The sequence below is a fragment of the Arctopsyche grandis genome, chromosome 1 (genome assembly GCF_051622035.1).
Source record: "Arctopsyche grandis isolate Sample6627 chromosome 1, ASM5162203v2, whole genome shotgun sequence".
Taxonomy (NCBI): Eukaryota; Metazoa; Arthropoda; class Insecta; order Trichoptera; family Hydropsychidae; genus Arctopsyche; species Arctopsyche grandis.
The window spans coordinates 31,044,716-31,062,160 of record NC_135355.1 but is presented as its reverse complement, the minus strand read 5'-3'; the positions used below and the strand labels follow the sequence as shown (position 1 = coordinate 31,062,160).

The window sequence follows — 17,445 nt, the reverse complement described above, 5'->3', positions numbered from 1 at the left end:
ATATATTTCAAAAAAACTATAGATTAAAAAAATAAAAGGTTTTGCGCTCTGTTCTTGTGTACCTGTTGCATCACTGATTAATTATTTATTTATTTGAATTCCTAATGGCCCCACAATGGAGGGAAAATATAAGAGAAAAAAAACAAAACATACATACATATAATAATAGTTAAGCTAATAGGTATTTACAAGAATCATCGGAGACTACAAAACATCCCCGCGAGTCCCAAATGGAAGTGAAAACATCAAAATTCCCTAATACATCACATCCAATTATGAAAATAACGATGAGCGCAGTCTACCAGATAAAAAGGTTAAAACAGTCTTTGATAACCTACGCTCACTGAGGTGGAAAATATCGCATTCAGGCAAGGTAGCAACGATTTCATCGAGAAATCGTTGCTAAGCCATCCTATAAAGTACTGTGCAGGCAGGAGGTACAACTGTCAAATTATGATCACTACCACTACGCACATAGTTATTAATTACACAAAGTCCCAACTGTTCCAACAATAAAGAAGATCAGAATTAATTCATACATCACATCCAGTCATAAAAATAATATTGAGCGCAGGCTAGCAGACAAATATATAAAAATAATTTCTGATTATAATACTAAATTAAGGCGGATAAATTAATTTGATTAAGAAGTCGGATAGCTCATGGAATTGGAGCCGTCTGATAAAGGACTGTGCGGGCAGGAGGTAACATAAAATGATGATGTCTACCACGCACATAATTATTAGGGACATATGTTCCAGTTACAGGCATAACGTATTACCGCATAAAAGTTGGAGAACAAAACGAATTAACGAGAAGTTTCTCTGAAGTTCAAAAGAATTGTACTCAGGCATGCACCAACGAAAATGAGGAAAGGTAGAGATAATATACATAATACCCATACTCATTCCTATACAGGAAACGAAGAATTTTACACGTTGTCACGAGCGATATGACGAAGCGAAAAAGTTGAAACAAAACAATCAAAGCATCCCAACATTGAAGAAGCACACAAGCAACAGGTGCCGACATTCAAATTTCTACACATACATACATACTTCCTAAATTCTCCCAAAATTAGATAAAACTTACTTTTCTCACTTCGAAACACTAAAGGAAAACTTAGCCGGAAATATTTCCCACGACAGAACAACACCTGCACATACGAACATAATCCCATCTGCACACTAGGCAAAACCATATACAAGTTCACCGAGTGCACCCATAGTATGACGCGCAACTGGTTCATCGTACGGATACGAAGTTCAGATGTGAAGATGGCGGGGGGGGTGAGGGGGAGGGGTATACAGGGAAAGATAGGGTTCATTGCAGGGGCGCCCCGTGACATTGGCCGGTTAACAAGTGTTCGGTTTGGTTAGGGCCACGTGCAGGGCCTCACAACCGGGCGAGCTCGGGCCTGGATCGATCGGCAGCCGAAGACAGAGACGCACCGATGACAACGCCCCATTGGACCGCGAGAGAGATAGAGACGGCGATACGAGCTTCCCAAACCATGTCGCCATTCCGCTAACCCTCATCTCCATTCTCCCTTCCGTCCCTCTCTTGACTCAGTGTGTGATCAATCCCGAGAAACAAAGTCAATGGGCACAATTCAACACTCGCCATTATGCTAATTATCCACGAATGCACACAGGTGCTTCATTGTTATACAATGTATACATATATATATATATATATATACATATATATATATATATATATATATATATATATATATATATATATATATATATATATATATATATATATATATATATATATATAAATATAAATATATATATATATATATATATATATATATATATATATATATATATATATATATATATATATATATATATATATATATATAAATATATGTAGGATATTAATATAAAATGATTATAATTATGTATAATGATGTGGCTCATGCCGAACACTGCACTGTATGTATTATGCACTGTATGTATTAATGTTAAGGTTGGTACTACCGAACCGTGTCCGGTAGCGACAGTAGTAGGCGTCGCGCCTTGACGCGCCGGTTGCGTACGCGCATCGATTACCTATTGTTCTAAATAAACATAAGATTGAATAGAGATCGCTTTTACTTGTCTCTCTCTCCTGCAATCCTCCCTACTACCCAGCGGACTTCCTATATATATATATATATATATATATATATATATATATATATATTTTTTTTTTTTTTTTTTTTTTTTGAATGACACTTTGTATATACATATGTATGTATGTATGTAACCTTCGTTCGTAGACAACACATTCGATTTTTTTTTTCGATTCAAAGGCGCCGATTCGATTTTTTTCGATTCAAAGGATTCGAAGTCTCCGGGGCCAAAGGTGCCGGGGGTGAAGGCTCCGGGGGCGAAGGATCCGGGGGCGTAGTCACCGGGGGTGAAGTCCTAAGGGGCGAAGGTGCCGGGGGCGAAGGCACCGGGGGTGCAGGCGTATACATATAATTTCGAAAGAGACAGTATATGTATATGTTTGTTTGTTCGTGACAGTCAATTTAATAAAAAAACAAATGGGTATTCAAATAAATTTATATAAAATAAAACTATTCAAATACATTTATATAAAATAAAACTATTCAAATAAATTCAATGAAATGTTTACTGTTAGATTAGTCATGTTTAACCGAACGAAGCCGGGTAAAGCCACTAGTGCTTAATAAATACGAATGATGACAATCGGACGTACGCGTCTGGAAAATTTCCGGAAATAAATAAATAAATCATTATATGAAAGTAGATAAATAAATTAATTGTGAAATATCAAGTAAATACCAAATAAATTGTGAAATATCAAGCGATTTATAGTGTTTGTGTTCACTTTCAAATTTGTAATTATATAATACAAAAATATGTGTATAATATACATATGTACAAATATTACAAGATAATTTCATTAATGAAATTGCGGATAAAATAGTATATATTTTGTAAATATGTACATATATCCCGCGATCAATTTCGCCGAAAAATTGATATTTTTCAATTCGCCATTCGCACAGTTTCTCATTAACGCCTCTTTTTACAAAACCAATGCCAGACTCGCCCTTTTGTGATGTAAATTCAATTTTAAAAACATAAATGTCCTCGACGAGTTAATGAGGGATGAGAGCATAAAAAGCGCCAAAGTTAATTAATCCCCTTTTGTGCTTTGTGATTAAATTCAAAACCTTAACGGGAAATTACGCGATTCGAGAACAAGAAATAAACAGCTAAATAAAGGGAACGGGAAGTGAACGGGGGAATTGAGGGATTGAGAGAGACGAAGAAGAGGGGAAACGAAACGACTAATTTTACAAGACGAAATCTCAAAAAACGATACTCATCATATCTAATATGTATGTATGTATATTTAAAACACGAAATGAAACAACTGTACTTCCTCGTTCCTGTGAGCTTTCTAGACTACCACTCCTCAAATGAACGAATAACAAACTTTTCTATGAAAATGTATTATTAAAATATTTATAATACTAGAGATGAATATTCGTAGAAAATATTTTGAGACTTTGCGAATTTGCTTGTTTGAGTGCGCGGAAAAGTGGACTTATAAAAGAAAATAAAACCACTCAAAAATATATATGTACATATCTATAATAAATTGAACGTAAAATCATTGAAAAATTGTGACATCGCAACTAGGAATTCATTTAAAATTTAAATTAGATATTTGTATCTTCCAGATAAAAAATGAATTTGCTTGTGAAAATAAATAATGTAATATAAAATTAAAATGTAGAATTATTTTTTTCTTACTTTGAACTAACAGATTATCCAAAATATAACACCATTAATAATATTGATAAATAAAAATAATAATAATACTACATATATATTTACGTTTATAATTTGTGATCTTCAGCCCGAAAAGCGTTTAATATAATAATTTAAAATAGCACCACAAAGAATTCCCAGACGGAACGTTTTCATAACAACTTGGCATTAAAATAATTTGAATATTTTAACGTGCAACTGATTCAATTGCGGGGGATTTCCCACGAGCCGACTTACTTTCCGCACGTAAACCCTTTAATGAAACACCCTTTTTGAATAAAGATACGGTAAACAAGAAAAAAACCCCTTCAGAGATGAATATTTTTACTTTGACACCAACACTTTGAAGGCTTGTTTGTTCTATACGCATACTGAGTAGGATCGTTTTCCCTCATAAACAGGAACAAAGAAAATTGCACTATTATCCTACCGCTTCCATTTTCATCAACACCTGCGTTCGTTATTGATCTCGCGAAAAAGCGTTATATAGAAAATCATAAAATATTATACGAATGTATATTTCAAACCTTACAGAGTGCCAATCTAAATTAACCAAACTTAATACGAAAATCACTTCAGTTGTTATGTACTATCAAATATGAATTCGTACAAAATCGCTTTGCATTAGTGACGAGTAAACGAATGAATAGAAAATAATACACAAAATCAATCAAAAACTTCTATTCGTTTAACCAATACAATCAATCACGCTTTAATACCGTTTTTGCAATCAATCATATTTTCTTGAGACGAACTAATAACGATCGATCTTCATATGATGTAAATGTAATACATACATACACCATATAAGATTTGATTAGCGTATAGTAATTTATGAATGAATGATATGGTGAGGTGTTCAATCAAAAATTCGTCATGCAAAAAAACATGCAGCTATTATTTTATCAAAATATGCACGTATAAAATTAATGTAACCTAAATAATAATCAATATTATATCATTATTAATTATTTTGTCACAGTGACATCTGTAAACGCGAACGTAAAACTATTTAGTAATAATATTACATTTTTGAACCAACGACACAAACCATGCTCGTGCTTTTTACTGATGATAAGACACAAACCATACTAGTGACACCTATCGCGATAATAATGAACAATAATAATTGTTTTCACAGTTCATAAAATTAGTATTGGAATATTATGCAATTATTTTAGCATATATTGAAACCAAAACACCACGTAAATGTAAAAAAATAAGAGTGTTTAGAGACACCTACAGAAGAATTTCCTTATTTTTCATATAAAAAACACTCACCTTTCACTGGCAATGGAGCTGTTCCTCGACATGGACTTCGGTGACATTTCAAAATCAGAATCGGAACGGTAAAGGAAACTCTCCCTTCTCTGCGGCAAGTTCTGAAGGACCAGACCGGCTGAAGGGGAGGCTGCACCCTCCAAGGGGCTACGCCCCCCAACACCTGATCCATTTTCCACATCAAAGCTGAAAAAAAGAGAAAAAATCATAAGAATATTTTTCACAAAAACAAAAGTTTCCTTCAAGATGTGTTTCTTAATATGGAAAATTTTATAATATAAAAAACCTAATTCTACACTATGTGTGAATGTAAATTCACACGTCAAATTGAGGCACACATAATTTTATAAAAGCCTTTCAACTGTAGTCTCAATTCGTAACCAAATGACTCGTCAAAAGTCAGTTGTATTCGTGAGTTGATAACTTTCCCGCGGATTGAAATTTCAGTGTCCAGTATTTATTTATTATTATATATAAATCGAAATCTAAAAAAATATCCAAAAAAAGTTTTGTAGACTTGAGGTTCAACGGTTTAAGCGTCAGAACAGAAGGGAGTCGAAAAACAAGTTTATAACCTTAATACTGTGTAAACCAGGGAAAATTGGAGTCTGGGGAAAGGGGTTGGATGAAAAACGTGTTCCACGCGGAAAATTATTCAAGCGTTTCCATAACCCATGTTAAACTGGTGAACGAACAACCCCTTTTCACCGACATGAAAGCGTTCGATTTCCGCAAGCGAATTTATTTTTGACCTTGATATTAAAATTTTCGATAGCCGTTTCAGTGCCTCGTATTAGATTATTATTGCACACAAATTTATATTTACTACGCTTAAGTTTCTCAGCGCTAAATATCGATGGAATATTTTAATACTGGTGAATCATTGTGTTACTAAAATTAAAAATTTTAATACTGCTCTAAGGTATTTATCAATCACTAATATCAATTTAAAATAAAAACATGTATGATTAATTGACTTATTTAATTCATTTTAAGCAAATAATATTATGTCACAAAATAAACATACATAGATGTTTGTTTGTATATTTGTTGTTTGTTATATTGTACATGTGCACACACATATTTCACTTTGATTTATGAGAAAAGTTTAAATGAGATCAGATTACTTTACATACGATCATATAAAAAAGTATATTAATACGCAATGTACACACATAAAATAATAACATTTTGTATCAAATTTTGATTCGATTTTTTTTCTACTGAATAAATTCTACATAAGTAAAAATAATTTAACTTCAATAAAAATTTTCCATATCATCATCTTACTTACCTCTCCAACATACTTCCACACTATTTTGCGCAACTCTCATCCATCTCATCGCACACATTATACTAATTTCGTCTACCCATCTTCCCTGAGGTCTTCATTTTACCCATTTGCATTCTCTTGGGTCACATCCTAGTACTTCTTTTGTCCATCTTTCGTCCATTATTTTAGCCATGTGGGCCGCCCATTGCCATTTCGATCACTTCAATCTACCTACTATATCCACTTTCCTTGTCATACTTCTCAACTACGTATTCCGCTTCCTGTCTTTCCTCGTTGTGCCAAGCATTCCATGCTTCTTTGAGTGCATTGGACTTTGTGTAGCATTTTTGGTGTTCAATGTGTATATTTCATCACTGGCAAAAGACATTGATTGAAGTTCTTTTTCTTCAGACGAAGTGGCATTTGATTTAAAAACGGTATTCATTCGTCCAAATGCACTCCATTCTTATTTCATACGTCTCTTAATTTCTTCTTCTTCTTCACTACAGTAATTATAATATATATATATATACTTATACAGTACTAAATATAAATAATTGATGACTACTTCTACTATTAAAAAATTAAATAAATTTTCTTTTGATTTTAAACAAAAGTTATTACGAAAATACAAAAACGCCTCAAGTCCAAAATAGTAAAAAATATTAGTGCATATGATAAACGGTAACCTTGAACAGTTTCAGAACGCATTGTCAAAAATAAAATAAAATGACAATACGTTCAAAACGTGACGTTTATGGTTATTCATATTGAGCGATTTGAATAACAAATTCGCACGGTACAATAGTTTTTTTGTGTTTTAGTTTTCGGAACATTGTGTATACCTACATACATACATATGTACATACCTATACATACAACTGTACCATTGTTATGTATTTACATACCTACGCGAATTATCTTTAGCATTATAGTGAGCATTTATCACGTTTAAAAATAGGCTAATTGTAAGAGTGCCCTTGTAAGAGTGATAATATACGAATGTATGGCATTTATTATGTACACGAAGAACTAAAATGAAATATGCACGTGTATTATTTCTTTAATTCTTCTAAACTACACACAGTCGTGTCATAAAGAATGAACGATGCCCTTGAAAGTGAAGAACTTTTTTGCAATGTATTCATTGTTATCCATGCTAAAACATATTGCTACACATAAATAAAATATAGTTGATTCATCTCAAATTTAAAGTTGGATCATATATAAATATGTATGTATGTCAAAAATGAACACATAAACATATATATACATTTATAAAAAATCAAAAGTTCTCAACTTCTCTCCGATTTCCAATTGAGTTGAGCTAAAATTCGGTTCGATTCTAACGATTCGGTCAACCGGACGTTTGCCTTTTAATTTTAAATATTTTAACATCTTATGCACATTTTCCCATACATATTTTTACATATAATATAGATGATATATGAGTTGAGAATTTTATTGTACATATGTATGTACATATATATAAAAAAAAAATTTAAATATTTTTATAGAAACAAATACGTAGGTATATGTTCTAATACGAAACGATCGATACGGAATTTCCAAAAAATATCCGTTTTAATAAAATACTCCCGATACGAACATCCAGGTGAAATTAAATCGAAATAATTTGGACTAATATGTATGTACATACATATATACATATGTATGCATGTATGTAATATACTTTACAAGATTTATTTTCAAAAAGTGTTCATTTGAAATATGTATGTATAAATCAACCAATTGGAAAAACTAGTATTTAAAATAAAAACAATTAATATATGTTATAATTAATATAAATATGTATATAATTATAATTAATATAAATATATAATTGTAATTAATATAAATATATAATTAAAATTAATATAGAAACAATTTTATGTAAGACAGGGTTGTTTGGGCGTAGTTTATATTTGGGGTGTGAACCTTTTTTTTCTACTAATAAAGAACAAATTTATATTGTTCTCGCATCTTTTGAAAAGAAATAAGTACAGTGAATACTTATGATATAACACCTTCTATGCGCGTTAATTGATACTATTTTTGTGTATGAATACTTTTTTTTCCAAACCAGATATTATTTAATAAGAAAATAATACTCTCAAAAGAGCCGAATAGTTAAAATCAGGAAATAATATTTATTACAGACGGACGTGCAAGTGTATGTATGTAATATGTACATATGTGCAAGTCTAAATATAAAAGTAGGTATAAGTCTCCCCAACAAAGAGAAAAAGGAAACGACAGATCATATCTACAATATTAAATACGAAAATATTGGCATTGTTATTGATTTATTTTATGATAATAAATTTTACTTGTTTGATTATTTTATTGTGATTAATTTTATTAAAATACATATTATATTTCATATTGAAATCCCCTGTCAACTGCACCTATAAATTAAAAAATAGGCGTATACGTTGTAATTTAATGCGTGGAATCATAATCTACACGAATAAAGGAAAAAAATGAAGTAGATAAAAACTCTTCAGCGTATTTCATAGAGTAAAGAATTTATACAGTGGTTTTATTCCGATGAAAATAGCACAAAAATGCACATGCATATTAAAATATTTTCCCATTATACACGAACCCTACAGAAGTCTATTCATACTATCCAGCACTGCGAGGAAACAGCCCGGTACAGAAGTGCACGGAAAAAACCATTTCAATTCATACTACACAGCAGCGCACGTTCAAACAAGTGCATGGCAAAGTTTTGATCGAGTACAAGGCAAAATCAGCTCATTTATGTATACATTACACAGCACAACGATATCGACGTTGTATCATCGAGTCAATATTGTCAAAATATGACGTTTCTTAACATTTTCATACTTTGAACATGTATGAAAATGTTTCCAAAGTGGCCAAAGAAAACCGGTTCTGCTTGATACGTTTCGATAACATGTACTGCTGTATAATATGAATAGATCGTTTAAGTGACATTTAAGCCAGGTACACATAACGGAAGATAAAAATGTGTCCATATATAATGTACTAAAGAATATTTTTCGTACTGCTGTTTACTACTGTGCTAGTTTGAATGGTTTGATCCGGCTTGGTATCAACGAACGTTTATTTGTATTTTGTGATGAAACGTCACTATATGCAGAATAAGCCGGTTCATACTTTGCAGGAAACGTTACGGTTACGTATACTGCTGTATAATATGAATAGATCGTGTCAGTTGCTGCTGTTTCGATACGTCACATACACATTAAGGAACATACTAATGTGTCCGTATAGAATGTACCAAAGAATACTCTTCGTACTGATGTTGCTGGTACATATGTATGTACATACATACATATATGCAGTGCCTTTGTCCGCACACAATATATGTATGTATGCAGCTTGGGTGTAAAAGTGCAACATTGAAGTTGGCGACAACAATGCGATTCCACTTCAACATCACTTAATCTATAGTATCTAATTCCGTTACGCTACATTATACGGCGAAAATAAAAGTAAACACGAACATATTACATGTATTTTTCAATTCTTTCGGTTAATATTTGAACAGCGCCAGCGAAGATACAAGTAGACAAAGTGCGTTACAGAATCCGACGAAATATCAACACGGACAGACACAGGGTCTTCTCAAAGTACATACACGCGCCGATATTTCGACGAGAATTTCACATCGAAATTATCCAGATACAAATATTATTATGTACCAGGCACGTTACAGACGAGCTTCCAAAACAAACTTATTTGTATTACAATCGAGTTCCGCTATTGAACTTTCGAAAGATAATACAAAAGTAATATAAAATTCAATTTTGATTCAACATTTCTCATTTAAAACCTAGCCGTTGAGCGGTATCAGTACGACTCGGCACTGAAATAGAACACCGTTCTACGATTGAAATACTGAATTGTATTCGCGAAGAAATGAGCTCAATTGTATTTTCCTAGATGTTGAGCTGTTAGTTGATTGTAGCCGCGTCTCGTTTCCGGTAAACCGCTATTGGTCTCTGAAAACTTCCCGTCACAGGAGATGCTAGAAGCTTTCAGCAATATCCGGTCTATTCACGTGTCAAACTCCCGACCAATCGTGAATACAATTATGGAAATATTTTCACGATAGAAAAAAAAATACCCCGACAAGCTTATGCGAGGTATGTCAGGAAAAAAAACGTAGCACGAGCATATTCAGCATAATCCGCCAGATATGAAATCGTACACGAACGTGTGTAGTTTAGAATAAACAGCACGAGCACCCTATAGTTGCGATTCGAGTTCAATACCGCTCAAATTTTGTTTACCTTCCAGTGGTTCTCCGTCTGTCGGAGGGTGGCAACCCTCTCCTGATATATCGACGAGCTGCTCCTCTGGCTGTCGATCTTCTTCTAGCAGCATCCAGGCGTCGAGATGCACCTTCCGAGAACCTATTCGTTGCCAAGTTGCACTTTTCAGTATGATAATACGAGAGTGTTGTTTGTGTATGCAGAATTTGCGAGTTAATTTCACACTGTTTTCACTTTTCGCATCCAAATACCATTTCATAATGTGCATATATTCCGAAACGAATCTGTATACTATATACAATATATAAATAACGATCAGATTCATGTGCATATACTATAAAATATGATAATATTTATAGCATAATTAAACTTAAGAAGTATATTTGTTCACAAAAACGAGCGTAAATTGACGATTGAATGTCAAATTAATATAAAAAACTACTAGACCTTGTGCACGAAGTCAAAAAGTGTGAGTCAAAGATAAATTTTAATGAGATGTTGTTTTGTCAATATTTTAAACGACTATTGAAGCGAAAAAAATATATGTTTTTATTTATTTAAAAAAAATGGAAATAGCAATTGGACCGGTTTTTGCGTAATGTACTATTACTATTTCATTTTCGGGTGATCTTTTGCATAATTCAGATATAAGCCTTTTATATTCCTATTTTAAAAGCAAACTCATAAAATTTAATAAGAGCAAACAACAGAATAATATTGCTGCTGTTTTCTACTATTATTAAATTGTATAAGTTTGCCTTTTAAGAGACGCACATAAAAAGACTTATATCCTAATTATGTATGTAGTTGTTACATTAACGATTTTTTTATGTTTAAACATTTAGTTAAAAATGAAAAAAAATGCATTCCGAAATTGAGTCAGTTACATTTTAGTACACAAATACCATGCTTTACGGTCGAAATCACATTCCCGTAGAATTGGCCATAAAACTCCACATATCAAGAAATTTACTGCCACGAAAACATATACTATATCCGTTGGAAAGTTAGTATTATAATATTTGACTAGAATTGCATTTTATTTATTTCGAAAGCACATTTTCATAGAAAAAATGTAAAACTAAATATGGCCAAAATAAAAATACACTAAATTATGTATGAACTAAATCAATATTTTTTTTATAAAATTTAATACTTGTACCAATTTTATATTTTTCTATGATGCTGTTTTCACGTATCTATGGTATTAAACTAGCACTTATATACAAAATTTATAGATCATAAATTTAAGAAATCATATTTAAACAATGTTGACATTGTGGCTATTCTGGCTTTGACAATTTGATGAGAAACCGTTTCAATATTAAAATCAGACAAACTCTTATAGGAAATGACCGACTTGGAATCACAAATATCGAAGTATGGCAAGCAGCCCTACAGAAATACTCGAAAAAAATTCCAATTTAAGTATTTTTTATGGCTGCGTATCGAAATTGAGCGATGATTAAAAAATGCCGCATAAAAAGCAGATGTACATATGTACATACATATAGCGAGGTATTGGTGTAATTTGCTTTGATTTGAACAAAAAGCCCAAACAAAAATGTGAAAAATTTAAATTAAAAAAATATATAAAACTCACAATGAATTTGAACGCTACTTATACAATATTGGAAATTTCTATATATTAATAAATTTTTTGTGTATTATGTAATGGTATTCGGATGCCAAGATACGACAAATAGTGCAAGTGAGCTCTCGCCTATATCGGTACTATATAGGGTACCTCCGGTGTTGATCGTCGCCACCGGAAGGGGCACTGCCGTAGCTTCCGGTGGTGGTGACACTGCCACTGCACGCCGACGACGAGGTGAAACCGGAAACAGTGGAAAAATCGCTGTTTTCCCGGGACTTCCTCATACGTTGGTAGCTGGGTCCGTCGTCCGGAGACCCTGCGCTCGACAGTTGCATCGCGCTCGAATCCATCGGACTCGGAGGCAGCAGGTCCTGGTCCCGTCTGGGGCTGAGCCCCCCGAGGGCTTGCCCGTTCCCCTGTGGGCTCAACCCCTCCTGCTCCCCGTCGGCGAAGAGTCCAGACCGCCGCTTCTCCCTGGTGGTGCCCACGAGCTCCCTGTACAACGCCCATAACCACATCAGTATCGTCAGCATCGTTGTTACCTCGGAACCACCGGTGGTGAGCCCTTCATCTTCTTTGCTCTGAACTTGTATCGAAAGTAGTTCTCGCAGCCCTCCGGCACCATCTTATCCACTGGTGAGATTCAATTCAATCGAATACGCTCCCATCTTCTGACCACTCTCTTCATATAGTTTACTTAACGAAATAAAGTCACACCAAACGAATCAGTGGAAATTCTCCATTTTAAAAATTCTAAAAATTGAAAATAAAAAACGCATATTGTATTCGAATCTCAGAACTACATACTTTATGTATATGTTACAGTCCAAGTGTACATATAATTCCATCACAAACATGCCAGTTTAATCATACACAAATGAACCTGGCCACTTATAGGGTACACAAAATATCAAATTGACATCTCTGTCCTATCTCTCTCGCAAAAATTCGAGTTATTTATAAATGCTGCAAATTTCTTAATAGATGTTTTTCAAAAACTATTAGGCATACAAGTATTCTCAATCAATTGTCCCATCTTATATGTACATATATTTATCCCATATTGCAATATTTTAAAAATAAGCTGAAACGGGAATTACAACAACGTTGTGATATGCATTTTGACATCTTAAAGACTTCGACAGCTAAAAAATTCATGCGAAACCTGGTGAGTCTATTTGGAGACAGCTTTCGACTGTTAGCACTTAAACTAAAACCAAAATAAATGGTTCGTGTATGAACAAACTAGTATGTTCATGAACCGGACTGAAAAATTGGACTGTAACATATACACATATATTTTTTATCGAATTTCCTTAAAATAATTCTTATATGAATTTAGAATTTAATTGTGGTGGAAACAATTTGATGGTTAGTGTCATGAAAATTAACACTTTAAATTAAATTAAATTAGAAGCAAAATCTCCATAACGTTGTCGGACGTTGTTTTATTATTTTCACAATTGAAAGAAAACAATTCCTAAATTTGAAAACAATTGTTTTTACTATTGAAAGAAAACAATTCCTAAATTTCAAAACAATTGTTTTTACTATTGAAAGAAAACAATTCTATTTATATAGAAAAACAATTCGATTATATATTAAAACAATTCGATATTCTATGCTTAAATTTAGATAATGAAAGTTTTTCAAATTTAAGTGTTCCTTTTCAAGATGTAATACTTCATAAATTGCGCCCCACTTTGTACTAGTAACATTTTGAATAATTATGTTATATGTCTTTCAAAAGAGCATAAATATTAAATTGGATTTTTGCGACGTCTCAAAGTGCTACTTTAAACGAATTTTCTTATTATACTTTAAACTTGCAGAATCAAAGAAGAGGAAAGTTTGCCGTGTTGAACTGAAAATGTGTTCCAATCTTGTACGTGCACCTATTCATACATAATTTTGTATATTTGCAAAGACGTACTATGTACGTGAACGAAATCTATGATTGAAGGTTTTAAATTAAAAATTTTACACCATGTATACCATACTGCAATATAACAAACGCAATCTTACATGGAAAAGTCTTTCAAATCATGAAAAATATGAAAACTGTATGCGCCGTCCGATGTAATCATACTAAATTCAAAACGCGACGATGATGTTTACCGGTTTATGGCCGAATTTTAGTAAGTTTCACGTACGCTTTTACGCCAGAACGAGAAAACGTGAAATTTAGCGAGATGAAATTTACGAGCATCATAACACGACTAGAATAAATACAGTTATAAATTTAACCCGATGCTCGCCATCGACACGGAGTATTTTGTGACGTGAAATTGAATATCGCGCTTCCGCCTTTTTGTTGTCGCCTATGATTGAATTTGGACATTATTTTTAGATTTATGCGTATTATATACAATGTTTAAGGGAAAATTGTGAAAGGGCGGCGGAAGCAATATTTCAGTTTTTCGCTTCGGATGCTGTCAAGGCGACAAATCAAATTTGAACATGATTCAAACATGCATATACTATATAGTATAAATGTAGGATCGAACATGATTGAAAATTTAATACGAAACTCGCTATGTGTACGAGACGTCTCTCGGGGGAAATTCAGCCTAAAAGAGAATTTGCAATTGCGACGTAAGCGCTGAAGATTAAAAATCCACTTTAGTGGGAAAAAGTTTCAAACTCAAAGTTTAATGGTTAAAATAAAATTACTTATATGTTCTTTAAGAATTCATCAATACTAGCCATACTGGTGAATTGCCAATTAAGAGATACATTTTATTTTGAAATATCAGTTAACTCACTGTGATGGGCCGTAAAGACATACGCCGTGTTTTTAATAAGACTTAATCTAAAGGCCATCAACATAGCGTGTGTTTTTAATTCCTCGTAACTTCATACAAAAAAGTATGTCTTCAAAGATTCAGTTTCAAACTTCTCTTCATAGATATCTTACGAAATATCGACAAATAAATTAAAAATAAATAAATATCGGTGCTACTTTAGTATGCGGTCTACCTTCACATATCTACTTTAGTATGCAATCTACCTTCACGTTTTTACTTTAATATGCGGTGTCACTGTCTCAGTTCTCGCGTGTGACAATGATACTGAATAATACTGACCCTAACAACCTAATCTTAAATAAATAGGGCCAATTTTAGCTCAACTTAACCTATCCTGACCTTTAAATAATAGAGCAACCAACACCTATTTATTTAAGGGTCAGAATATGTTAGGTTAAGTTAAGGTTGGCCCTATAAATTTAAGATTTGGTTAAGAGATGTGTATCTGCTAACGATATTTTGATAGAAATGCTTCGACATTATGGGGCGGGAGGAAAAAACAAAAATTGTAATAAATATTTCGTTGCTACGATACAAATAAAAAAATAGTCGACTAGGTAGATCACATGCTAAAGGTAGACCGCATACTAAAGTAGCATCTAAATTTCTATGATTTGATCGATAATATTCCAAAATAATAACATTTAAAAAATATTTAAAATCCCCAGATATTTAAATTGACTGGTTTTTTTCTCGCGAAGCATAGCATGAATTACAAAATCAAAAATATAAGTTCGAAAGAGTATGTAAAGATTGGATGGTAGAATCCGTGAAGTTATCGAAAAAATTTTCTATGATAACGATTTCGATTTCGATTCCGATTTCAGTTTTGATTCCAGGTTCCGATATCAGTTCCAATTACGGATTTTAATTTCAGTTCCGATTCCCGGTTCCAATTTCAGTTCCGGTTCTGGATTTATTTTTCAGTTCCGGATCTAGATTACTTTTTCAGATCCGGTTCCCTTATATCTAAAAAACCATTCGTTGTGTGTGTATTCATTTCTGACAATCTGTCGTTGTATATTATTTTTTGAATGTTTACTATTCGATTAGAAAGGTTTAAGCGGTTTATATTACAAATACCGAGCGAAGCCGGGTAAAACCACTTGTGATCTATATATGTATAAGATAGAAATTGTATGCATAATTGAACACAGCAATCACCACTGTTTGAGAAATAGTGATCTGATAATTTATACGGTCGAAGAAAACTGTAAAAAATCTGTATTAAATTTTTTTATTAAATTGATTGAAAGTCTTAGGAGTTATGTTTAATTTACAAAAACTATTACTTTTACCGTATCTTTGCGAAAAATACGCGGACTCTCTAAGAGTTTTTTGGAAAATTCAATCGATCCATAGTGAATTAAAAGAAGATTATTAAGATTGTTTTTTATTAGGTTTATCTAAAACCACATTTATATGTATATAAACCTAATGATTTTTAATATTTTTGGTATTCATTTCAAAGAACGATGAATGCATAAAACGTATTTCAGCAAAATAGGCTCTAGCGCGAAACAAATGAATTGATTTTTATGTGAAAAAAAAACATGTGAATAAAACTTTATATTGACGTTAAAAGCTATCGAAAATAGTTGAATTTGGAATAACATGTAGTTGGAATTTGGGTCGAAATGAAAAACAACAAAACTCATACGAATGGCAGGTATCCATAAAAATGCGATTTAAAAACTAATTTGTTCAGTTTTTTTCCTTTTGGTTTCGTGTTTTCATTTTGACAAAAAGGCGAATTCGATGTGAACAAATGTTGTTGTTGTCGACAAACAATGGTTTCACGTTTAGCATTTATTACAACGTTGACTTCCACAACAAAAGCCGTGGAAATGAAGTCATCTATTCATGCAAAACCTGACATTTGAAAGTGTCGAAAAAAGCCCAAAAAATATACGTGCGGTATGTAGAAAAAACGAATTTAAAACCTCATTGAGTTGAATTTATCCCGTGCGAGTCTGCGGTCCACCGAGAGTTGGCCAAAAATTGCCTACATACATACATATATGTACAGGAGAGGCTTCAATTTATTATATGAAATAGAATCACTTACACACAAAACAACTGTTCTATGAAAAACGAAAAAAAAACAAATGAGAACATATCATAAATTAATTGAATATTTTATTTAAAACATTTCATATAAAATATTCAAACTTGTAGGATTGAATGATTTGATACAAATAATAACAGTATGTTTTACGGAGATAAAGAAAATTTTGTATATTATAGTTTTTGTACTACAAAATATACCTATAGAGATTATTTACATGAAAGACTACATCAAAACGTACGAGTGTATTTCGGTCACAATCGAAACCATCACATAAATTGGCAATGCACGATTTTCAATGTCTAAAAATATTACTGTGTATTTCTGACTGGTTTTTATAAGCGGTCT

The 17,445-nt window shown here is 32.5% G+C and overlaps 1 protein-coding gene across 2 annotated transcripts in view; it reads right to left on the bottom strand.

The window, feature by feature from the left end:
- Nucleotides 1–17,445, bottom strand: part of LOC143909925 (3',5'-cyclic-AMP phosphodiesterase-like) — a 218,150-nt gene that overhangs the window by 132,808 nt on the left and 67,897 nt on the right. For both annotated transcript variants that reach the window (XM_077428206.1, XM_077428215.1), the window contains exon 4: nucleotides 5,085–5,270. In XM_077428206.1, the coding sequence (XP_077284332.1) occupies nucleotides 5,085–5,270 (186 nt within the window). The remainder of the gene's footprint in view (nucleotides 1–5,084; nucleotides 5,271–17,445) is intronic.